This window comes from Micropterus dolomieu, linkage group LG20, assembly GCF_021292245.1.
Source record: "Micropterus dolomieu isolate WLL.071019.BEF.003 ecotype Adirondacks linkage group LG20, ASM2129224v1, whole genome shotgun sequence".
In the NCBI taxonomy this organism is placed as follows: domain Eukaryota; kingdom Metazoa; phylum Chordata; class Actinopteri; order Centrarchiformes; family Centrarchidae; genus Micropterus; species Micropterus dolomieu.
Genome location: NC_060169.1, coordinates 14413281 through 14439831, shown reverse-complemented (window position 1 = coordinate 14439831; position 26551 = coordinate 14413281). Strand labels below are relative to the sequence as shown.

Genomic DNA, 26551 nt, shown 5'->3' with positions numbered 1-26551 from the left:
AGGCTGGAAACAGGGGGAAACAGCTAGCTTGGCGCTCTGTATGAAGATCTGCATATCGGTAACATTAACTCACTAATTAACAAATATCTTGTTTGTTTATCAAACAAAAACTGAGGTACAGCGACAAGTTGTGGCTTCACATGGGGTTATGTGCCTGACTATTTCTTGGCTGTTGCCATTCAACCAACGGAGAGTCCAAGAAACGGTACGGTACATAACATTTAGACAGAGCTAAGGCTAGCTTTTTCCTCCTGTTGTTGTTTTTTATGCTAGACTAAACCAACTGGCTACTAGCTGGAGCTTTATTTGTAAAGAACAGATGTGAAAGTAGTATCAATCTTCTCATCTAACTTTCGGGAAGAAAGTGAGCAAGCTTATTTCTCAAAATGTTGAAGTACTCCTTTAAGTTTAAAAATGTTTAATAGGATCTCCAACTTTCTGGGTGAATTAGTGTTCATGCTGTGAGTTTGTTTATATGATAAACAAAGTGATGCTCTTAACATATTTATACATATGATGCATACTTTGCATACTTAACTTTTGCGAGTAATCCTTAATAAATATCTTAACCCTTATATTCAGATGTTCTGTGTCTTCATGATTGAAACCAACAATATCAAAATGACAAAAGTAACACAATGTGCTTCTGTACATGATGAGTCCTCGTGTTTTTCTTTCCCCACCAGTTTGCTGGTAATCCGCTCGAATCTATTGCTGAGTCCAGATGGAATCAGTCGGGGGTGACTGCTCATGCCAAATATCAAATGCGAGACTCCAAGTCTGTCTTGTATGAATCAGAGATGAACACAATATGGATGTAAGAGGACAAGAAGCAAAATGGAAAGAAAAAGAACCCCGGGCAGTCCAAAAGTACTTCTCTCCTGATGGAATAAATGAACAGAAGGGGTTGTGCACAAACTTTTGCTGCTACATGAATGTTTAAAATCACAATCTTAGACAGAGATGGAACTATTGGAGTCTGTTGTATTTCTGCTTTTGTATCTTTCTTTTTTTGTTTCTTGCTTCTTTCTTTTTTTGTTTCTAGCTTTTTTTTTCCTTTTTTAATCTATATCTTATCTATAACAAACAATCAAACTCTCTCTTTGAATATTTTCCATTGTCAGTTTTAGAGTGAAAATAGTGGAATCAAAGTGACATTCATTCTGAGAACTACACAGTGGTGGAAAGTTACTAAATACATTAGCCTAAGTACTCAACTTAAGTACATTTTTGAGGTACTATACCTGTAGTTTACTTAAATATATTCATTTTATGCTACTTTATATTTCTACTCCACTGCATTTCAGAGGAAAATATTGTACTTTTTGCTTCATTCATTTTACCGCTTTAGTAACTTATTAAATATGATGCATTGTTATAGATTAAAGGCCCCATAGACTCTCACAGGTGGCTCAGGTTGGAGTTGTGCAAAGCTATGCTGGGATTTAGATGAGATCATAATGTACTTGATGATAAAGTTATAAACTGCCCTGGAGAGTCCTGGGGGGAGAATGTTTTCACTCGTTGCGTACAATAATATGGTAACTTGTGTGTATAAAGTATTATCTTGTGATATTGTGTGTTAGCTTAAGATAAAAACTATATGTAATCTCTCAGGGCCTTAAAGGCTCCATAATTTTACAGAAAAAAGGGCCATTTTGCATAGTGAGACTTTTACTTTGGATACTTAGAGTACATTTTGCTGGCAATACTGTACTGTTACTGAAGTACAATTTTGAATACAGGGCTTTACTTGTAACAGAGAGTTTAAACTGTGGTATTGTTACTTTTCCTTAAATAAAGGATCTAAGTGCTTCATCCACCACTAGAACCTTTGAAATTTAGAATTATTACCTAATATATTTCTGTCCTCCTGTTTTGGCCCTTGGCAGGTGATTGACATCAAAGAGAAATTGAAGGAATCCAAGAAGTTCTGGTCCAACCTGCCAGATGACATCTGTGCCAAGGGCAAGCTCACAGAGTCTGACGAGGAGCAGTGCTGGAACAGCCACACTAAGGGCAGGTGAGGACTTCTTGCTACTCTTTATAACCACAGCAAAGTCACCCCCCCTCTACGGTTATCACATTTTGCCTGCCAGGGATTAAAATAACCACACTGTGTTCCCAGATTAACACTCTCTCTCGAAGTACAATGGTTAGTGCTTATATGGAGAACTTCTATATAAGCTCTGAGGCCCTAATACTCAGAGGACTCTGGCGTTTTCAACACCTCTTATCTGCAGCGGGTAGAGTATAGCTGCGCTGTACAGTAGATTGGACAGTGAGTTGTTTTCTCTGACAGTGAACCAGAGATGCTGGCAGACAAAATATATCTCCCCACCACTTTGGACCCCTCCAAATAGCAAAATAACCAGATGGTGCGATAAAAGACATGTTAATTATCTTGTTTGTGCCAGTACCATTTTTAAGCATTGCTCCAAAATCTGGTTGGTGAATTGATTGCCCAGAGATGATAAAACGTCAGTAACAGTCGGACCATGTTAGGAGTTATGAAATCATCAAATTCTCCTGTTACTTAAACTCAAGCTATGTGCACTTTTATTTTTATAAAACTTATTAAATGAAAAAGAACATTAATGGTTAAATGATGAGACTTTAACACACGTGCACAACAAATGTAAAAACGTAAAAAAGACTGCAATTACTGCAGCAATTAAATTATACACTCCACCCTTAGGAGCACATCTTAACTTTCTCATGTACTGCATTATTTCCATTGCACAGCAATCAAATTGTTTTGGATTTATTATGTTTAAAAAAGACAAATTCATGGGCCTCAGACATGTTAAGGGCTCTCTCTCCCAACATGAAATAGACTATTAAGCCTGATTACACACTTACGTTTTGTCTGATTTAAGCAGCCCTCTTTAGAAAGTAGCTCTTGTAGTTCTGTCTAATTTCAGTTGGTCTACTTTCTGGGTTCTCAGCCTGTTACCAAAGATCATGAGCAACTTCTACAGATTATCGTTGTGTGGAGTTGAAAGCAAGGATTCAAATTCACTTGTTAAACACCCTTCAGTAAGTGAAAGAGATGGACACAGTGGCTGCACAAGTGGGGTGACACTGCAACCACACTGATCAGCTCCAAGACAGCGTGCCCCAGGCTTCAGAAGCAGCTTTGACAAAATATAACAGCATGATGAGAGGCTAGTACACCACCGTCCCCCCTCAGAAGTTATTCCCCACTTTGTCATCATGCCTCGTTGACATTCATCAATTCGAGATGTTCACACATGTGTTTTGTACTATACGCTGTTGTTGGCAAAGGCGAGTTGGGTAGTTCTTTCGTGAGTTGTGGTTGTTTCTCAGCCGTTGTTTTTGGAAAACTGCTGAAGCCACACGCTGAAGATATTGAGCTTGACTGAGTGAGAGAATGTACGAGGAGGGGGGCTACGCACCGTGTGCATGAACAGTGATTGACAGGAACCAGATTTTTTTCACAGATTATCTGTCTCGTGTATTACGGTCAATTGCCTGTGTTTTCTGAAGTTGCTGTGTGTTGAGCGCTGTCAACCACCATACTGCAGATAGGCTCTTATTCAGTGTTACTGATGCCACTTGATAACTTCATTTGAATCATTTGTAGATTTAAATGTACTCTACTGTAAAATTAAGCAAATATGGACAACTTTGTTATCTGCTAAACCATCCATATAGTATGTCATCCAGAAGTTTTGTAAAACATCTAGAAAATATTGCCATAAAGGGCCATTTTAAAAGTGCTTCCAGGGGATACTACATTTTTGGTGTGGAATTGTGTCCAGATATTTCCCTGAAGTGGTGAAGGAGGGTCTAACCAACCAGTTGAACAACCCAGAGGTGGATGTGGATATCACCAGGCCTGACACACTGATACGACAGCAGATCATGGCTTTACGTGTCATGACCAACAAGCTAAAGAACGCCTACAATGGAAATGACATCTACTTCCAGGACTCTAGTAAGTTCTCCAATCTCTCAGGTGTTTGGAAGTGCAGGTGGAGACAAGATAATAATAAACATTTGAAACAAATGAAGAGAGAAAAGTTTCTCTATTGATTTCTGTGACTGCATCTTGGTTTTGACTTGTGTTTGACCACACACATACACAAAAACACCCCTGCGGAAAGATGAAACAAGATCGCAGGTATCATTCATGTAGCAAGTCATCATACAACTCCACAGGATGCTTCAGTGCCACACTGTGGCAAGGCTGACATTATTAGGAGAATAAATAGCTGTAGGTACGGTGTGACACAGACAATGATAGACAGCTGAGCCTGTGTTTAGGAAGATCTCCAGTTCTTTCTTTCTGATTCTGTGGATCCCATTCAGTGGACGAGATGGAAAATTCTCTGAGCTTCAAATAACACGTGTGGCTGCATGACTGCTGCCGCTAAATTTTGTACCTCAACTCAATTTTTATTGCTGTCATATTTCCCTCACAGTAGTTTAGTTTTGCATTATACAAAAGGACGAAATTGCTGCTTTAGTCTAGGACAGCACGATTTGGAGAAAAAGTCACATTGCAGATATTATTATAATGGAACAAATGGTACTATGAGTCTACTTGCTTGATTATCAAGGAAAATGCACAAATACTGACATTTTGAAATGTGTATGTCTCAACTTGAACACAGTTAAACGATATTTATAACAATAACTAGTAAAGCAGAACAAGGGGAGCGTGTTGCTCTACAGAGGAGGCTGTTAGAAGGAGCAAATATTGGCACACTGGCACCCTGACTCTAAATCTGCATCTGTCCACTGCAGAGACTCTTTCCACAACCTGGAGGAGGAACTAGTATACATAAGAGTATTAGTATAATATAACATTAAATAAAGAGTATAATGTTCAGTTAAAAGTATACTGTTAGTAGCCTATGACAATAATATGTTTATTACTATATTCATCATAATTCAATATAATATACTATTACCACTGGTTGAATAATAAATCTAGTTATAGCAGTTTGATTTCTGTGGGTTGTTTTTATTTATATTTAAGAAAAAGGCGGTAGGTTACGGTAGGTTGTTGTCTTTACTGGCACACTGCTCATGAATAATTGAGTATTGATTATCAAAATAGTTGGCAATTAATTTTCTTTTGATTGACTAGTCGTTGCCGCCCTAGACTGTATTTCTGTATGCAAGACAGACTGTTTTAAGGTGAATTAGTTTCCGACAAGTCCTAACCCAGTCTGTTGCAACATAGAATTAGCTCAATAACATTTAAGAATCTTAAAACTGAACAGTACTTTCCTTGTTAACAGCTTATTAAAAGAACAGAAAAGCCACAGAAACAATCATGATGTGATAACTGTTGCAGATAGTTTACTGTTGACTGACTAATCTTACAAACAGTGCTTGGCCTGGATTTGTACTAAACTGAATGGAACAGGTTGAACTAGCAACCTACTAAACCTGCCTACTCAAATGAAGACAATCAGCGCCAAAACCCAACAGCGTTATGACGGTAATGCAATCACTTATTCATGTGCTGGTGTGAATTTGGATGATGCTAGCTCAGAAAAGAGTTATATACAAATCAGCAAGTTGATTTAACAATTCTAGCACTACCTACTGTATATCACAATTATTATTACTATTATCATAATAATTATCTTCTCACTTTCCACTCGCCATGGACCAAAGCTGCTTGTGATAATATTATTTTTATGTGAACTTGAATTTGTGTGATTTTGTTGCTGCAGGTGACGAGGGCAGTAGTTCTGGTAGTGGCAGCGGATGCTCTGACGGCTGCACAACAGAGTTTGTTTTTGTTGGAACAGAGGCTCCTGTGATCGGAGCAGACAGAAGTGATGAACGCGCAGCAGCAGCAGCCGCAGGCAAGTCACTTTCCCGTGGACCCTCCCTACTGCTGCTGTTAGTGGCCCTCACACTCCCACTCTGGGCAATGCAGACTCAATGGAGATAATACACGAGTGTGGCCTGATCGCTGACTTTTATACTGTCCAAGACAGTATGTTTAACAGCAAGTTCTACTGCTGTTCCCTCACTGGACATGTACAACCTCCTGGAAACAAGAGAATGGCTTACTGTGTGCTATGGTAGGACTGGAAGTGAGTGCAGTGCTGCATCCTGCTTGTCCCCCAAAGAATGCTCGGTGCCATCACTGAACCAGCTTTCACATCTCTGAAAAAAAGAAAATGTGGTGTTTTATCATTATTCTAAAGTGGATTTTGAAAAACATGCTTCTCTTTTAGACAGTGAAAACCATCTGATCTGATTTTTCAGATAAGGGGGAATCTATTTTTCTTTTCCTTTGTATGATGAAGTTGTGAACACCCATCATCCTGCTATTCTTGTCCCCCTCAGACAAAAGGAGAAAGTCTTACTGTGTGCATGCATGGAAATGATGTTACCTGACAAAAAACATTTTTTAGGCTTTTTTCAACGCAGGCTACACAGTTTTGAATTGGTCGGTACCGGATTGTACAGTGTTAGCACCTGGTTTCCCCTTTGGTCATATCAGTGTGGCTTCAGCAGTAGTTTTTACAGCCACTATATAGTTGCACATTTGATTATCTCTGAGAAAGTGCTAATGTACTGCAGAGAGAGAACTACTTTGCACAGATTATTTTTGTTGGCTTCATAAGTTTATAAAGCTGCAGGAAACATCCACCAATTACAGAAAGAAGATCTATATTTTCAGATCATTTAACTGATTGTATTGTACTTATAAAACAGTTGCAGTATGTATTTCACTGGAAGGTACTGTAATGTAATCTTACTGGTTTAGTTAATGGCTACATTTTTTAAATGTATTATTTGTTTTTACAAATTATTTGATCACCTGTAAAATGAAAAAAGGTTTTTTCAACAACACTAAGCCATTATACTACAATTGCCTGCTAACAACATTCAGTTACCTGATTTACTCTCTTCTGTTTGGGTACTTAACATGCACTTAAACAGTTCACACTTGCTTTTTATTCTCAGAGGACTCAGAGAATATGAGTGCTATTAGTTATATGTTAATGACATTTCCATTTATTTACTTGGCTTTAACTATTCATGACTATGATTTATTTTGTATGTTTTCCTTTGTTTATATTACATATATGGAAGGTTACATGTTTTAATCCTAGTCCTGTGAGCTCATACGCAGCCCTCTGAAAGGCACTGCTGGTTTACCCGCTCACATCCTATGGAGCCGCTTTTTGTTTGGCTAATCAGAACAAACACATCACCAGGCTACAGGTTATAGAAGTTGTATGTTGTACTAAGTTTTCCTAAAAGGCATGTCCAAGTCAGCAATGTTAGAGGGCTCTGACAACTCTTAAAACTAGGGTTACTACTCATAACATTCATTCTTTATCTCATACAGGCTTCGACCTGTAACAGGCTCTAGAGGCTCAGGGAGCAAAACCACTAGCTTGCTCTCCACAAACACAACTCGATGGCTGAGATCTCTGGTAACATAGAAAAGGAAGGTGCCAGAAATGTTTCAGGCATACTGTAGAAACAAACAGACAGGAAACTATTCACTGTTCCACAAAAGAGGGCAGTTGAGGCAGCCACCTTCATGCTGGTGCCTGGAGGAATCCCATCAGCTCAAACTGTAAGCACCTGAAATGATTTCACATAGCCAATAAGCACGTCTCTTGTCTCTACAGGGGCCTTCCCCAAACCCATCGCTGTAACAAATTAACAGCTGCTGTGAGCATCTCAAAGAGACTGTAGGTTTCAAGTAGCATACTAAAGCAAGCATAGGACACAAGAGTTTCCCCTCCCAGTCGCCAGCATGAGGGGAGAGTGAAAATAGCATCAAGCTACATCCTCCGAGCCATTAAAAGAAATGTCTGATGTTCTAAGGCACAAATCAAGTTGTGGGTGAAGTGCAGTGCTTCTTTGGTTCCTTCAAATGAGCACACAACTAGAGTAGACTGATATCCACATTGCCAAAATTTGCACCAGCATGACTGTCTTCACAGACAGCACTGTAGGCAAAATGTCTCCTAGGTAGGCTCATATGACTTACAAGAGAGACTCTGGAGCACTACAGGAAGCTCCAACTGCAGAAGAGACAGGAAAACAGTTGAACTCTGTCGCTTCACTCCTTGCAGCAACCACTTTAGCAGAAGGTGACTGAACCACAGCCTGCCACCAAAACTAGTATGGCAAAATTAAATCACTGACGCGTAAACCTTAATTGTGGAATGCGACAGGCCTCCAGCCAACAGAAGTGAACTGATCAACATAAGGTCCTCCCCAATGTTATACTGTCCAGGGTAGTTAATCAATGCAGGGGCAGACCGCACATGCATTTCCATTAACCTGTATTTATGTACATTTTCTATTAGTGTGTTAAAGAAAACCTGGTAACTCCAGAAATCCATAAAAAAACAGAAGGTATTTACTGTGGGCTGAGGTGGAAAAACAAAATGCGTCAAAGTGCAATGGAAACGGACTTGGCAAATAAATCATGTAATTGAAGCATGTGACTTAAACATCCACTGCTGCAGCTTCTGCTAAACTGAAGAGTTGAAAGATAGCGGCAAATGAGAACATAAGATCTATGTGGAGCGATGAGGAGACTGTATTCAAATTAATGGAAGAAACAAACAAATGCCATATTTCCATCATGTTTTCCACATGGTTTTCCATAGTTTAAGATTTAATTACCGCTTTTTAATGCTCATTGTGCCCTCTCCTTCAGCAATAGTTTAATGGCACAGGACTGCGCTCTGTTTATCTCAAGGCACCCATCTTCTAATATTGACACAACATCAGTGGATGGAAACATGCATTATTTAGCTTTTTTGCCATTTTTCTGGTAATTCAGTAAAGATTTTCTCTGCATTTAGATGAAAATTTGACTAGAGTGGGGCTAATATAAAGATAACATGCCAAGAAAAGAAAATGGATGCTTGGTTATAACGCAATGAGCATTTTTAAGATCTGGGTCGGTGAATCCATTCTGATTGGCCGAAACAGCGCATGCAAATATCAGCGCATCCTGCGGGGATGACTGAGCAAGCCTGTTGAGCCCTTTTGATGTCAAAGCCTGTACGAGATCCACCTGTGGAGACTAAACACAGTTTACCCAACCTCTCAAAATCTAAAATAGCATTTATGCTGCTGTTTATGCAGAAGTTACATGGGTTACACTGTATTGCACTTTTCTCCTGAATATTTTGGATTGCTCGTGTGTCCTCGGCCGGATCATGGTATCTTCACACAAGCACACCACCAAGCTGTGTTTGGCAGAGGTAAAAACCTCGGTCAAAACCTACTTCATTAGCAGAAGCACTAAATGGTGCTGTTTCAGACAAATGGGGGGTAGTTAGTCAGGATGGACATCCAGCAGTAACTATTTATAGTGCTGAATATTGAATAAAATACTATTAAAGTAACAGGCTGTCAGGCCTGATATACAGCAGCAGTTTTCCTGATCTGTTACCCAGGAGTACAGTCCTGAATAGCAGATAATTGCTATGAAGGAGGTTTCATGTAAAAATCATGGTCTGCTACATGGGGCCGTTGGACTGATGAAGCTCAGATTGACATTTCAATTTAAGCTTCATTTACATTTCTCAGAGACTACAACTACACTCGATACAGGATGTTCTGACATTTAGAATTAAACACAAATAATGTGTCAGCACTTTTCTTTTGATGTCAAGTGCAGCGTCATACTTTATTGTTCCTTAAAATTGGATTCACTTGGACAGTCAGAAAGTTGCATTCAGATGATCTTTGTGCTTTGTTGATTCTATAATTGGTAAATGTAATAAATACACAACAGGAAGAGAAGAGAGTTGATTGGCAGCACAAGTTAGTGGGTTATAAATCACTTCAGTCAGACACAACCATATAAATTCAGATTTCAAGTATTAAAAAATATTGTGGTATATTTCTGAGTCAGGGTGGGAAGTGAGGCGGAACAATCAGCACAGAGCGTGTTCGATAATAAGGCAGGAAGCTAGTCGTGTGGCTGCAGATACTGGCATTGTTTAAGCTTTGGCACTGCTGCCTCCTCACTGAGGCTTAACTATGTTTCTCAAAGTGTAAAAACTCAGTAAGCATCTGCAGCCATACAAAGGTCCAATGCACCCTTAAGCGCCTCTACAAGATCTGTGATTGCAATAACAAGAGTTTTGGATGAGTGAGGATATGGCAGCTCTTTACTGGTGCTCCAGCTACAGTAAAGGAAGTGAATTAAGGAAAGACTGTTTCAGAAGTAGGTCATTTTTCCAAAGAGCTTGTATCAGTACAAACAACAGTCTTCTCTCATTACGACGAGAGGAATGTTTGCCATTTTCCACTGCCTTGTGTATTCCTCACTCGGTCCTGAAAAGCTACATTACCCCAGTCAGGCATACAGTATCGCTGTCTGAGATGCTTCACTGCTTAACTTAATTTGTCTGTGAGCCATATTTATTTATTTTGTCTTGTTCATTCTCTTTGGCATTTTAAAAACTGGGTGAGGGGCGGGTACGAGTAAAACTGTGGTTGACTGAAGTTTTTTTTTACAGAATGTTTAGAACAAAACGTGTTATGCAAGGTCTTCTCCATTTTGATGTTAATCGTTTGCTGCACTTTTGCTAAGACATTTGCTGTGAGTGTGGTACTGTTGTGATTTGCAAAATCAGATAACTAAGGAGCACATTAAGATTTTCGGAGCTGTCAGTGCACGCTGTTCAAAGTGTTTTGGGGGAACTGAAGTTGACGGTTATACAAGCAGACATGCCTTACCATTTTTAAAAAAAAAAAACTAAAATGGATTGCTTATTTGGCTTTTGTTACACATTCTTGTATACAGAAAATAATACAAAGGTAATAATAAACATTTTATTAAAAAAACGACTTTGTTTACTGTAGTTTTCTCTATTGTGTCTTCATTTATCATTGCTGTCCTAAAAGCGTTTTTTAACTCCATTGTTCAGAATCTGAAAAAACAACCCTGTTCAGATCTCTTATTTTTTTACAATGCTTTGTTCTAGTTGTACAAGTTTCAGCCTACCCTCTACAGAGGCTATAAAGAAAGTGTGCATTGGAAAAGACACATTGGATGTAAAAATATCAACTGATGTATGGAAAAATTGCTTGGGACACATAACAGTTCTGTTTATGCCAAGTATAGTCTAATCCAGTTCAAATTTTACTCAGATTATATTACTCCAAACTTCAAAAGCCTTTTTTCAGGTGTGTAATAAATTTCAGACAGCTGAAGCCCTGCAGAAAGCCACCTCAGTCAGTCCACCTAACTAACAGTTTTATTGCCAGGTATGTGTACACATACGAGGAATTTGACTCAGGATTGTACATTGCTCACGATGTGCTTACTTATACAATAATACCATAACACAATAATAAAATAATAATAAAATAAAATCAGACACAAACTACAGAATAGACAACACTAATAAACACACTATGAACAAAACAATATAGACATATTGACAAATAGTGCAGTGATCAGAGTGCAAAGGATGCAAGAATAAACTATTCTCATTATGTACATGTTGAAGGTGGATATAATATACAGGTACACATACATGCATACATGTACACATGTACACAGTGTGATGGAGCATAGTACAAAGGATGCTGGAAAAAATAAATAAGACCTATGACCTTATGACCTGAGGTAGGTGTATTGGTATACAGTATATACAATATGACATAGTATGAACAGCACTGAAATAGAGAATGGTGAATAAATAAGTGGAAAACAGTAAACAGGTGGCTGATTAGAGGCAGAGTTACTGGGTTATTGCACAGGAATTGTTCCTGACACTGTGAGTCAGAAATCAGCTGTTCATCATAGTGATGGCTTGTGGGAAGAAACTGCTTCTGTGCCTGTTGGTTTTGGCGTACAGTGCTCTGTAGCGCCTACCAGAGGGGAGGAGCTGGAACAGGTTGTGTCCGGGGTGAGATGGATCTGCAGTGATGTTTCCTGCCCGTTTCCTGACTCTGGAAATGTATAAGTCCTGAATGGAGGGCAGGTTGGCACCGATTATTTTTTCTGTACGTTGTAGTCTGTCCCTGTCCTTTTTGCTGGCAGATCCAAACCAGACAGTGATGGAGGTGCAGAGGACAGACTGGATGATCCTTAGGCAGGTTGAGCTTCCTGAGCTGACGCAGGAAGTACATCCTCTGCTGGGCCTTCTTGATGATCGTGTCAGTGTTGGGCTCCCACTTCAGGTCCTGGGATATGGGAGCCCAGAAACCTGAAGGATTCCACAGCAGACACAGGGCTGTTGAGTATGGTGATGGGGGGCAGAGTGGGGGGGCTCCTTCTGAAGTCCACGGTCATCTCCACAGTTTTGAGCGTGTTAAGCTCCAGGTTGTTCTGACCGCACCAGAGAGCCAGCTGATCAACCTCTGGTCTGTAGACCGGCTCGTCACCGTCCCGGATGAGGCCGATGACCGTTGTGTCGTCAGCGAACTTCAGGAGTTTGACAGATGGGTCCCCTGAGGTGCAGTCGTTGGTGTAGAGGGAGAAGACAGTGGGGAGAGCACACACCCCTGGGGGGCCCCAGTGCTGATAGTCTGGGTGCCGGATGTGATGTTTCCCAGTCTCACCTGCTGACTCCTGTCAGTCAGGAAGTCTGTGATCCACTGACAGATGGAGGCTGGCACAGTGAGCTGGGTGACTTTGGTGCTCAGGATGTCCGGGATGATGGTGTTGAACGCCGAGCTGAAGTCCACAAACAGGATCCTAGCATATGTCCCTGGAGAGTCGAGGTGTTGCAGGATGTGATGCAGACCCAAGTTGACAGCATCATCCACTGACCTGTTAGCCCTGTAGGCAAACTGCAGGGGGTCCAGCAGGGGGCCTGTAATGTCCTTCAGGTGGGCCAACACCAGTCTTTCAAAGGACTTCATGACTACAGATGTCAGGGCGACGGGCCTGTAGTCATTTAGTCGTTTTTTTGGGACCGGAATGACTGTGGAGCGTTTGAAGCAGGAGGGAACTTCACACTGCTCCAGTGATTTGTTGAAGATCTGAGTGAAGATGGGGACCAGCTGGTCCGCACAGATTTTCAGGCACGATGGTGAGACACCGTCAGGTCCAGGAGCCTTCCTGAGTAAGCAGTTTTACAGTTGCAGCTAATTACTAAAAAAAAGCTGGGATGTCTACAGTGAAGCGGTGACATGCAAAGACAACCCGTTCCTGGACAAAAATCCATGTCTCACAATTTAACAATCCCATGTCCAGAAGCGTTTGTTGATCTGACGCCCCTATCGGCTAGACAACGTCTATATTTTGTCTGTGCCTTCTAAAACCATTACAAGTCCCTGTTGATGTGATAACACTATTGTTAAGGAAGTAGTTAAGTTTAGGGAAAAACTGTGGCTTGAATTAAAATGACTACTTCTTTAAGGTTTGGGGGCTTCTTTGTCATCTTACAATAATAAACAAGTAGTTAAGGTAAGAATGATTGTGATCATGCTTTGCCGTGGTGTCTCACACCACAAACATTTGTGGGTAAAAAAGTCTCAAACGTCTGTAGCACGCATAAGGTATACGGGGTGAAGTATAAAAAAAATGATTCCAAAGAATAAATTGAGTCTTTTTTTCTTTGATATTCGTGTCACATAGCCCACATATGCAGTGATCATTGCTGGGTAATATGTGTATGGCTGCCCAATCTTAAGTTTCTATGTGATCATGTGACAAGACTCCAGAGACCAAGTGAAACGCAAAATCTGACAAGTAGACTAGCAGAGCACACATGCAAGCTAGCAGTCATGCCATTCAAACATAAAAGTAGTTTTAAGAAGAGACAGGAGAGAAAAGAACAGGAGGAGAGGGTCCCAAAGCTCGCAGCGACTGCTGCGTCCAGGCGCACGCAACACAGCCGCAGCAGCAGCACGTGTGTATTGGAGAGAGACGCACACAAAGAGAACTGTTGAATTTGTGTGTGTGTGTGTGTGTGTGTGTGCGCGCGCTTCGTAACTGTGGAGCCCAAGGGCCCATCATAACAGCCTGCACTGGGGCCCGTTTTACTACCTTACACTACTGGTTTTCATGATAATATAAAGTGGCTCTAACCCTGAAGTGAGTGTAATATAATGTAGCTGAAGGGTTGACACTTCACAATCACTTAGTAATTAACATCTGTGCAGTTTATCTTCTAAAGCAGAGATTTGGCTAGCACTTTAAGAAACCTTCTGGAGAATTTCGATACATTTCATAGCTTTTATATTTAAATAGTTTGTGCTTTTTATTTAAAATGACCTTGTAATTCATTGAGAATTGCTGAGTGACAGCGGTGAAATTCGTTCTGTTTAAGCTATATGAGATCTATGAATACTTATGGTGGCAGATTGCGTGAAAACATTTACCAAAAAAAATGATTATTTGAGGCAAGACTATAATGCAAAACACCAAATTTCAGACTTATTCTCTCCACTACAACAGCAGATTATAGGTGCGGTCCGTTTTAGACGGAGTGATGAGAAGCTGAGCCAATACACTTCCAGGCTAAATTACAGACCGCTGCTTATGAAATGGATCTCTCTCTTTAAAAGAATTATTACTGCATGAAAACTAATGAACTCTAATGAACCCTAATAAAAGAAACAGCCTCTTTCATGTCTTGTCTAATTTGCATCATCTCAAGTCCTCCACTTCTCTCACCTATTTTGTTCTCTCCTCACAAATTACTTTGAACTTTAAGAACAAAATAAATTCGGTGGTGATATATTTTGAGACTTAATGTGGCACTGTTGTACAGTTCAACTGAATGAAAAGTAATATTGTAATACACTGAATTTGGGTTGAATTACATGCTCAAATCTACTGTCTGTATATATAAATATTGCTGTCCATTTTTATCAATGCTCTTTTTAATGTGGGTAATTACATTTCTACCATCTATTTACCCACAGTTACATTTTCTTCTAACATGCATGTGTTAGAATATTTGCAGCATGTTACAGATGCTCAGTGCACAAATGAAGACATCCCCTCCCCCACCAAAAGTAAAAGTGTTAGGTGAAAGAAAACAGGTAGTGTCAGTTGTTGAACTTGGCTCAGGGTCACGTTTTAGTCAGTCAAGGGAAGCAGCAGAACGTCTGGCAGACAGAGAAGACAAAGACGAAAAAGCTCACTGCAATGCCACATTCAATACATCTCAGTAGGTCCCCCAAACATCCATTTATTCATTTTCACATGACAACAGCAATGGGGACCAGACGAAACTGCTTCACATCTGAACTAGAATTATTCATTAGAATCTCTCTTTCTGTCTGAACAATTATTTATGTGCTTCAATTATGGAAAAGCAGAGTGAAAGGGCCAAACTCCAGACGAAATACAAAAAGTTTATGGATTTCAAAGGCGGAGCGTAGTTTTTTTTCTATGGGATCTACTTGATAATTTTCAATTGCTTTTGGCAAACCCCGTGACTGTATAAAGAATTAAGTCTGCTTCACTGTAGCGTTAGAGAAATACAGTATGGGTGCAGCTCCACAATCTGATGTGCAAGAAAACCACAAAAAATAATAATTGAAACCATTTGTTCTGAGCTTTATCTTTTCATTCAGAATGTTAGAATAACTTTTACATAACAGGGCAGTTTTAGAATTCTACTAACTTTGGTGATTAGTAGTTTCTGTTGCCGTTTCAGCAAATGGCTGCTAAAGCATGCAGGCCATAATGTTACCAGGAACCAGAAGAGATGATATGGTGAGTGTTGGTAATTACTTAGACACTTCAAATACTATCAGGAAATTGATTCATTATTTCAACTCATATTTTACTGTCTCACTGATGATTTATGCAGCATTCCACATTCTGACATATCAAAGAGGAGATGGGTGCACTTTCAGTAAGTAATGGTCTGACTGTGATGTTCAACACATCCTCATACCTAAACGACAGAATAGGTAATTTGCCAGTAACTCCCAAAACGATATATATGACCAGTAACAGGAATACTGCACCTTTGTTGTCATGTCAACAACAATAATCATGTGGTTAACTTTGTGAAACGATCACAGTTTGTTTAAGGTTTAGGCACCAAACTACTTGGCTAGGTTCAGGAAAAGATCATGCCTTTGGTTAAAATAAGTATTTTAACCAAAGCCATGAATACGTGACTTAGTGAGGTGCAGAGGATTCCTGTGAGGTAAAAAAGACTGGTGTGTTGAAGCCTGTTTGCTTGTTGATATTTGTTTCCCCTCACCTTAACCTCCAGCCAACCGTATCAATCGTCTCTTCCAACTGCCGGCAAGAACGCAAAGAAGTGTATTTCCCTATATGAGAAACTATTCCTTTAAGACAGAGCTCCCTGTATTAGACTGAGCATATTGAATTATAATGAGAGACAACTGTCAGTTGCAATCTAATGTTGTTTTCCCTTCACTCTTTTATAAAGGCATATTTCATCGCAGCCACACAATTATAGTAGCTGCGCAAGTTTAATACTACCATAATGTATGAGCAAAAGAGCTTTCTTACTGTCAGATACAAGGCCTGGACCCAACAGTAACACTTGTATAATTTAATGTAATACAATATCACTGCAATAAATACCTTTGTGAAATCATGATTGCCTAAAATAGACTGCCTAACACGACAGACCTGACAATGAGACCAATGCCTTTTAATTGTCCTTCACAACTCATAAAACTCAGTGTTGCCTTTGAAAGTAGGGTGGTGACAATAAATATTAAGGTCTGAGGACATTGTTAATGGATTCTCTGATGACACATTTCATCCCAGCACTGATTGTAATTGCTTTTTACATGACAAGTAATGGTGCGAGGGCTTTAGAGACAGTGAAAAATCCCTTGAAAATAGAGACCTATGAAATTAAACCTTGGTTTTTCAATTGTCACTCCCACAAGATTTGAGCAATTAAATGGATTCAGCCCACTACTGTATAATAAGACATAAATAAGTTTCAAAAGTGAATCTCTAGTATCATATTTTCTCTTGGACAGGCTTCACTAAAAACCTGCCTTTTTAAAGAAAATGTGTATTTTAGGTTTTAACAAATAAGACCAGGTGCTGAGGTGTTCTCCACCCACTCTCTGTGTTTGCACTTCACCTCAAAACCAACATGGCAGGTTCAATACCTGGTTCCTGTGATATAGAGATGGCTTTGATCAGCAGTGTTTCTTGTCTTTGAGAGGCTCTTTCAACATGTGTAATTCAGAATGATAAGTTTAAAATATTACATTGGAAAAGAGTCTTTGTGAATATGTATTTCCATCTAACTACATCTGAAAAAGTGTCCCCTTGTCAATGCCCTAAACCCTTTGCATTTATGTTACTGTTGCAAATATGCTTCTGTCTTTTTCTTGTTTCATTCATTAGAGGTTTTTCAAAAAATTCTCTCTTTCTCTCTCCCTCTCATTCTCTGTCTCTCTGCTGTAACACCCCCCCTCCCCCGTGCTGCCTTTCTCTCTCCGGATTTAGGATAAAGACTGAATTACACAGCAGAACAGTCCTGGATAGCACAGGCAGAGATTACCCTCCCTGATCTTTCTACAGACAAGAAGTAGTTCAGTGCAAAACCCTCCCTGAGGGCCTTGCCACCTCAGTACTGACAGACTGCGTATTAGCATGCATCAGAGAAGAGAAAGAAAACGGTTTTATCCCTTTTGACCCACCACTTGACTTGAGAAAGAGAGGAATCTGGGGAGCCCATGCAGTGGATGTTGGGCCTGTCACTACACTGATCAGTACTCGGTGTAGGCGGTGGGTGGGGGGAACAAGGTTCTGCATACTGCCATGTCAGAGGCTTATGGCTCCGGTGCCAACAGGTACAGCACGCTGCCTTCCCCCACCCCCAACTGACAAGAGGAAACTAAAAAGGCTTAGCTCCAAAAGCAACCCAGATTTGTTGGCTCTGAAAATACAATATTTGCAGCCAGTGTTCAGCCTTTTGTTGTATATATCGATGAATAAATGAATATTATTAAAATACAGAATTGCAGAACTGATTGTTATAGAATTTACCTAGCTAATAATTGCTCATATTAATGCCGGTTATGCTGTATGTTAAACAGAAAAAATTATATTCTCCTCCTTCCAATTACCTAATGTCTAACAATATTACATTTACAGCTGAAATGATTAGTTGATTATTTGAATAATCTGCAACTATTCTGATTATCATCTCTCGATCATTCTCTGGTTTCAGCTTCTTAAATGTGAGTATTTGCTGTTTATAATATAATATCAATATTTTAACATTTGACATGATTTAATTCAATTCTAATGAATTATGACGAGTCAGTCAATTATGACGAGTCAGTCAGAAGTCAGTATGAAGAAATCTAAATGGAACCATTCTTGCAAAACTGATCACCCTGGAGGAGTGGCCATAGTTCAAATGCACTGAATAATAAGGAAGACCATTAGACTGACACTAAGGTATAAAATGTAAATGAAATGAAATGTGATTGATGTTTGATTTAACACAGACATTTCTGTTTTCCACAAAAGCGAAAATGGTCTGGAATTTGCTGATTTTTCCTCTTCAGGATTTGTCTGTTCATGCAGTGGTCCATTAAGAACAATACATGCCAACGGTATAATGTGAAAAACATCTTCCTTTGCTGGTATGACCCTTCTACAAATTTCGGGGTTTTTTTTTGTCAGACTTGACACCACGAAGAGCAAACATTCAGTCGGTTAATGTTAATCTTCAATGTGAGTTACACTCTGTGTGCACTGATGTTTTATGAGTACCCCATGCTCATTTCCACCTTTCTTAAAATGTTCATAATAATATCATCGCTTGCAGCTAAAAATACCACATCCTCTCCAACCTCTGTCACAGTGCCATTTCCTATCATGTTTGCTTTTGTGTGCAGTGACGAAGTCATGCTAAAAGTGCCATCCAAGACCCTGATCTACCAAATGTCTCACCAGTCTAAGCTGCTGCCTCACCACCTAATTAAGAAGCATAAATAATGTATCGGCTTGTGTCATAAATGGAACTGGCAGTACGTCCACAGAGGATGTGTCAGGCCTCAGTCAGGAACTGATGTTAAGCGGGACACCCACCTTGCACCAGAGAACTATGGGAAAAGAAAGTGGGTGGGAATTGGAAAAGGGGGATATTAGGTGTTGGTGTGCAGCAGAGGAGAAATATTAGGGAAGAAATTTAAGCATGACTTATGTGATCTGAAAATTTTTAAATTTCAAAGGTTGGCTTGTCTGGCAAATGGGTCAGTGGCCATGGGGATGGTCTTAGTAGTGGCTGCCATGCTTGTGGGAGCTGTGATAAGTAGGTCAGTAAATAAAATGTAACACTTCTCCCAAAAACATCATTGAAAGTGATGATGGTAATGAAAAAAAGATTTTGATTAATCAGGAAAAAGCAATAAAGAAAATATTAACTAATTCTGAGTTTTTAGCAGTAAGGTGTAAACAGGGGAATATTAATTAAATTTTTCCCCGCCTCCAAGACCAGGGAGCATTTACTGCACGTGTGATTTTTCACATTTCAAGGATTAGCGACAGCCTGTCTTATGGTCTCACTGTGTGCCAAATTAGCCCTCTGCTGTGTGCCGCACACTCTATATCGCACTGTGTGGCCAACTGACCTTCCAACAGCAGACATGGGGATAAAGACGATGAAGATAAAGAGGACAACAGTCTTCTCTCCACGCTTCAGGGACATCTGGAAGGAACCAGTCTGTTGCTGATGTTGGTTGTCTCAACCTCTTTGTTCTGTGGAGAGCAAAATAGTAAAAAATATTTGCATTGAAGAACAACAAGCTGATACTTCTATTTGTGTTGTTTCCAGTCTTGTCCGTATGAGATCTGATACTGATTTAATATATTTGTATTTTTATGTCATCTGATGGTGTTTCTCACGTCCCCCTTAATTGTCCTAGATTTTTCTTAACCAGATTGCAGGTTTACTTGACACTACAGCAGTACATCAAGTAACATTTTCATAAATGTTGGACTGCTGCACACATATTCCAAGCTTATTTATGGTCACTTATCCTCACACCTGATCCCAGTTCACAGCTCATGGAGAGTAAACCCAGCAGTCATGGCTCCCGTCCCAGCAAGCCTGCGAAATGTAGACCTCAAGTCAAATTAGAAGACACCTATGACTGATAGTGTGGCAGCTGTGGCAATAAATATAAATTAGAATATAAATAGATTTATATTAGTTTAATTTTATATTGGTTCCATATAATAGTAACATGCACTCCTCATTTTTGTGCTGTGGATGCATGGGAGTGAAAAGCAGAGATTGAAAATGCTTTCTGAAATATAAATATATTGTATTGTGACATAAAACTTCACTTTAATAGGAGAGTAAGTAGCAAAAGAGCGAGGAGGAAAGACAGAGTGATGAAAAAAGAAGATGGGTGAAGAGGAAAGCCAGGGAGGGAAGGGATGAGAGAATTTATTGTGAAACCTGTGCTGTAGTCCTGTCTGATAATCTGGAAGCAGTGGGTGGGTAGACAGCGGGAAAACACTATATTGATGGGACTGTTTACTCCATTCTCACAGGGGAAAAAAGGCTTGAACACAGAAAACAAGAGAGTGAGAAGGCACAGGCTGCTACGTCTGGGTGGTGGGGTGGTTCTCTGTGTGTCTCTCATTGCCTTCAGCTTACCATTAATGTCTGAAAACACACACCAAGAAATGTAAAAAGCACCTAAAAAAAAGCAGGGTGGCTCAGTTTGGTGCTCATTGACGACAACTGTTCTCTTTCTATCTGAAAATGAAAAATAAAATAAATGAATAATCAAAATGATACAGCGCAGTCATGAATAAATGCAGGTTCTTAACCTTACTGTTGGATCCAATCTGTGAATGTTCAGTAAAATACATCTGTGATTATCCTTAATGTCTCTGTATTTTTACACTGAACAGGTCAACAGCAGCACTTGACCTGTGCTGCACATATTGGCATCAGTACTACTGTTCCCTACTTCAGTTTGTAACAGTATTTGTATTTGTATGTGTACTTGCCTGTGCATGATAGACTTATGTGTGTGTGTTAAATTTGTGTAGGAGGGATTTAACTAAAAGTTCACACAATGCTACACTGACCTCAGACCTGTGAGTAAGCTGGGGTGAACTTTTCTAAAACAGAGTATTGCATGGTATTCAAACAAAAGGGGGAAATACAGCAAGTTACTGCTGAAAAAAGTGATTTAACACATAAAATTTATATAAATATATTTGCTTTTAAGTATAATAAAATAAATAAGACAAAGAGTCAACAGCCAGGCGGTGCCTTAACCTAAATGCTAGAGCCAGCATGCTAACATGCTCAGAAAACATTACCACCTGTACTGTGACACAAACCTTGACACCGTTAACATCTTGATGTTTAGTAGGTCTAATGTTAACCATGTTCACTGTCTTACTTTAGCGTGTTAGCATGATAGCACCAAATGCAAAGTACAGCTGATCTTGTGTATAATGTATTAATTCACTGGATAAGTCAAAGCTTTGGCCTGCTAGTGGCGTTAGATGGAAAGTCAGATGATCACCCAAAGTTGTTAGGTCCATCCTCTGGGGATCATGAATGTTTGTGCTAAATTTAATGACAGTTCCTTGGATAGTAGTTGAGATATTTCTGTCTGGACAAAAGCAACTGACTGGGGAATGGGGAAATGTAGAAAAATTGTAAAACACATTAAATTAATACACATTAATATACATTTGCTGTTAATATCATTTAGACATTACAATGTTACTGTAGTAATAACCCTTCCTTAGTTGAAAACGACCTCACTCATATTTCCCAATTTATCTCTTGACTCATTGAAAGGCATGTCCTGTGTGCAGAGTTAAGCTTCTGAAAACCATGAACACCTTTAAGAATGATACAAAGCCCTGTCTGCGTCTGCACTGTGATGATTAAAGCTCTTGTCTAAGATGAGGCTAAACGTTAGCCGTTGTCAAGGTCACAGTAATAATTTTGAGTGAAACAGAAACCTTGATGGGAATATGAAATTAATCTCTGTATACGTTTAAGCAGTGCTCAGCACTATTCTCTTTAGAAGGTCCCAGAAGCCCTTCTTCAGAATGCAGAGATAAAAGACTCCAAAGACAACGGTTCATACTATCTGAGGCTTTAGCTCAGAGTAATTTTGAAGACACCAAAGTATATTGTAATTGGACTCACTCCTGCACAGAGAAACTGCTGCAATGAGAGCTTCGAAAATACCTGTCTTTACCTCTTCTAAAATGCAGAAGATCATTATCACAATTCATTTTGGGGTCTCTGTGTGGGAAGTGAACACTGTCCTGTTACTGTCCAGGTTTCCCCACTCCCAGTTACCAGCAATGAAAAGTTCCTACAAAGAAAAACTGCACTTTGAGCACCTGTCCATTACACATATTGACAGTTTATGAAATTATCCAGACAGCATCACTGCAGTAGTAATGAGGCAATCATTTTGAGGTTTACATGAATTCAGATATCCTCTCTTGAGAGGTAGACAGAGCATGCTGTGGAAAGCCAACATTTGACAGACACATCCTCTGGACTGGAACCAGAGCTGGAAGACTCTGAGCTCTCGTTGGCAAAACTAGGTAAGTAGGTAAGGTTCGTAGGGAGCAGCTGCTCCAGGTGAAGGACTTCAAGTATTGTCAGGTCTTATACAGCCGTGAGACAGGCAGTCAGTCAGGGACACTGTCCTCACAGTCAACATACAGGCAGAGCTGAGCAGTAAATCAAAGATCTCAATTTACTGCTCAATCTTTGTTCCAACTCTCACCTATCGGCACCCGAAGGATGAAATCTCAGGTTCAAGGTGTCGAGGTGAAGGAACAGTGTGATGGGCTCGAGATCATGCCGCTTAATCAACAGGATGAAATTTCTCACCAAAGTGGCTTCATGTATTGGATTCTTGCACACAGTAACTACCTTAAATCAGCAATGAAAGAAGCTGGCCAGACGTCATCAGGGATTGTTGTATAATCTTTATTTTTCATTATTTTATTAAAAACTGTCATCTAATAAAGAATGGGCAGAACAGAACACCATTCTCTGATTAATTATCACAAGTTTTGTCTTTTGAAATTAAATTTCAGTTGCAGCAAGAACTCACGGTTTCCAAGAAAAAGCAGTGATATATACTGGAGAGGAAATCACGATAAAACATACATTACATCTCTCAGCAGGCCTGGGCACACTTGGGGAAAGAACAGAGGGGTGTTATTCACGGTTGGGCTATGTAAAAAAAAACTAAATAAAAAAAAACTAAAGATGTAATAAAAAGTCCATTGTATAAAATTAAATTCTTGCAGGAAAAAATGCAATCTGTGTCAAAATAGAGCTGCAACTTCTTTTTTTCAAATAACACTCTCCAAACAGAATATTAGAGAGTAAGCATGTTATTCAAGAGGTTCTGACACACTGCAGTGCCTGCTGGGTGACACCTGTCTGAATGTGGGTGCACATCATTGACACTGGCATCATCACAATTAGTATCTGGCCCCTTTCCTGCCTCCTCTGGATAATGGTCTCAATATGTGGCGAGATAATAACCACATAAGACATCACATTGAACTCTTTCCTGTAAGTCTGGGAGAATCAGTGTAACCTGACATCTATATTTAGCCTCAAGACATCTTTGTCTCTGCCTGCTGCCTGTTACCTAGTTAGAGACTGAACACTAGTCTTTAATAGCGTCATTAACACAGTTGTTCAAATGACAATAGCACTGACTTTGATGGTGCCAACTTAATATATAATTGGTTTGGGGGAGCAGTTGTGACTTGTTAAGTAGACATTACATTTAAAATACGGTAAGAAATGATGAGTATAATTAATCTCAGAGTGCCATTTATAAACCTTGAGACTGTAGTTGGAAAAACTCCAAGCTACTGAAGTGGTTCAGATTCTCAGACAGCCTTTATATCATGATAAAAGGCTAACCTGCTATAATAAAGGTGAAAGTGACTAATGACAAAAATGACCATGCATGCTTTAGGACAAGTGCAGCTTGATGAAGGTTAGGCTTTTAAAATACGGTCATATATGATCAAAGAGACTACCTGAGGAGATTGTACCTTTGGATGGAAAATAAATAGCTGTTTTGTGCCCTGATTTAATGTGTCAGTTAATTTTAACCTATCATCTTTTTGCAGTAGTAGCTTTAAGTTTTCTTGTTTATGTATGTGTGTATGTTTTTGTGTATACATAGATTTTTTTTAGCTCTACAAGCTGTTCCCCAGCATATGTTGGCCAAATAACTGATTTTCAGTAATGGTGAGTACTTTTCTCTCTCAGCCATTGACCAGGCCTGCATGGCATATGTGAAACAAATCATTTTCCTTTTCTCTGTACAGAAACCTGCCAGCAACACACCAGCAGTATGCAGTCAGGTAGCAGGTAGAAGCAATTGGATTCTTCCTCACCAGTGGGTTCAGGAGCTATCAGCTCCCATCCAGGCCTATGAAGGTAGAGGACGATTGAGTTTGAAAGATGATAATAGACTCCTAAGGAAGCTAATCTACTTCTAAAGAAGAAAAGAGTATGAATTCTCTCACCCCCCTCTTCCACCTGCCCACCCCTCTCCTTTCACCATTTCTCTCAGCAGCAGCATAACGGGTCAGTTTTGCAATTGAAATTTACCAATTAAATAGACTCCAGACAGCATGGCAGCTATTACAAGTGAATGGTAGCAGATGTCTCAAAATAATTTTTTGTTCTTATTAACAGAATGCACAACAACATACAGTACATGTCAGAGCTTTCGGAAGGCCATTTTAAGCTTGTACAAATATTGCAACTGCAAGAGCTGTGCAGACTTATTTTTTTCTATTTCAAATGCAACATCAAAAATAACCTTTTAGATAACTTGACTCCTTTCACTGCAGTTTAGAAGAAGTGCTACTTGTACTGTGTAGAGTGCATTGCATTGTGATGTGATGATATATAACTGCCATAATTCTTCGTGGCATACTTTCAACAAGATATTGGAAACATTCCTCAGAGACTTGGGTCCATATTGACATGATAGCATCATGCAGTTGCTGCATATTTGTCAGCTGCACATCCATGATGCGAATCTCCCGTTCCCCCACATCCCAAAGATGCTCTATTGGATTGAGATCTGGTGACTGTGGAGGCCATTGAAGTAAAGTGAAATCTTTGTCATGTTCAAGAAACTATTTTGAGATGATTTGAGTTTTGTGACATGGTGCATTATCCTGCACTATGGTCATAAAGGGATGGACATGGTCAGCAATAATACTCAGGCAGGCTGTCGCATTTAAATAATGCTAAATTGGTACTAAGAGGCCCAAAGTGTGCCAAGAAAATATCCCCCACACCACCAGCCTGAACCATTGATACAAGGCAGGATGGATCCATGCCTTCATGTTGTTTATGCCAAATTCTGACCCTACCATCTGAATGTCACTGCTGAAGACTCATCAGACCAGGCAACATTTTTCCAATCTTCTATTCACTTTTGGTCAGCCTGCGAATTGTAGCCTCTGTTTCCTGTTCGTAGCTGACAGGAGTGGCACCCGGTGTGGTCTTCTGCTGCTTTAGCCAATCTGCTTCATGGTTCGACATGTTGAGATAGTATTCTGCATACCTTGGTTGTAACGATTATTTGAGTTATCGTTGCTTTTCTGTCATTTCGAACCAGTCTGCCTATTCTCCTCTGACCTCAACAAGGCATTTTCATCCACGCAACTGCTGCTCACTGGATAGTTTCTCTTTTTCGGACCATTCTCTATAAACCCTAGAGATGGTTGTGCGTGAAAATAACAGTAGATCAGCAGTTTCTGAAATACTGAGATCAGCCCATCTGGCACCAACAACCATGCCACATTCAAAGTCACTTCAGTCCCCTTTCTTCCCCATTCTGATGCTGGGTGTGAACTTCAGCAAGTTGTCTTGACCACGTCACCATGCCTGCCATGTGATTGGCTGATTATTAGGTTCAAGGTCAAATAGCTAAAGTGGCTGGTGAGTGTATATGTAAGTAGTCATTTGCTGAACACTGAACAAAATTATAAACTCAACACTTTTCTATGAGCTGAACTCAAAGATCTAAGACTTACACAAAAGGCCTATTTCTCTCAAATATTGTTCACAAATCTGTCAAAATGTGTGTTATTGAGCACTTTTCCTTAGCAAAGATAATCCGTCCACCTCACAGGTGTGGCATATCAAGACAGCAGACAGCATGGGTATTGTACAGGTGTTTGGTTTTTGGGGTTTGGTTTGATAGTAATTTAAATTTCGAGGAGCACACCACAAAGCTTGTTCAATCATGTTTTTATCAACTTAGAAATATAGCTAAAATTCGATCTATGTTAACTTTTAAGGACACCGAGACCATTTTACACGCCTTCATCTCATCACGCCTGGATTATTGCAACAGCCTTTTCACCTGTTTAACCCAAAAATCTATTGATCGACTCCAGACTGTCCAGAACTCAGCTGCCAGGCTTTTAACCAGAACAAAGAAATATGACCACATTACTCCTATTTTAGCTTCATTACACTGGCTCCCAGTATGTTTTAGAATTGACTTTAAAATTCTATTGATCACTTTTAAAGCTCTTCATGGCCTCTCGCCTTGTTATATTTCTGACCTTTTAGTCCCATAC

At 39.7% G+C, this 26551-nt stretch overlaps 2 protein-coding genes across 7 annotated transcripts in view; one reads left to right on the top strand and one right to left on the bottom strand.

Moving 5' to 3' along the window:
• Positions 1–7096, top strand: part of gpc6a (glypican 6a) — a 297605-nt gene extending 290509 nt beyond the window's left edge. For all 6 annotated transcript variants that reach the window (XM_046032409.1, XM_046032411.1, XM_046032412.1 and 3 more), the window contains 3 exons: positions 1893–2023; positions 3786–3961; positions 5715–7096. In XM_046032409.1, coding sequence (XP_045888365.1) covers positions 1893–2023; positions 3786–3961; positions 5715–5938 — 531 coding nt within the window. In that variant the 3' untranslated portion in view covers positions 5939–7096. The remainder of the gene's footprint in view (positions 1–1892; positions 2024–3785; positions 3962–5714) is intronic.
• gpc5a (glypican 5a) overlaps positions 1–26551 on the bottom strand; it is a 310361-nt gene that overhangs the window by 134122 nt on the left and 149688 nt on the right. Inside the window, exons 9-11 of the transcript XR_006822159.1 lie at positions 19959–20021; positions 19543–19669; positions 6061–6156 (exon numbers count right to left, since the gene is read on the bottom strand). The gene's annotated coding sequence lies outside the window, so the exon portion shown is untranslated. The remainder of the gene's footprint in view (positions 1–6060; positions 6157–19542; positions 19670–19958; positions 20022–26551) is intronic.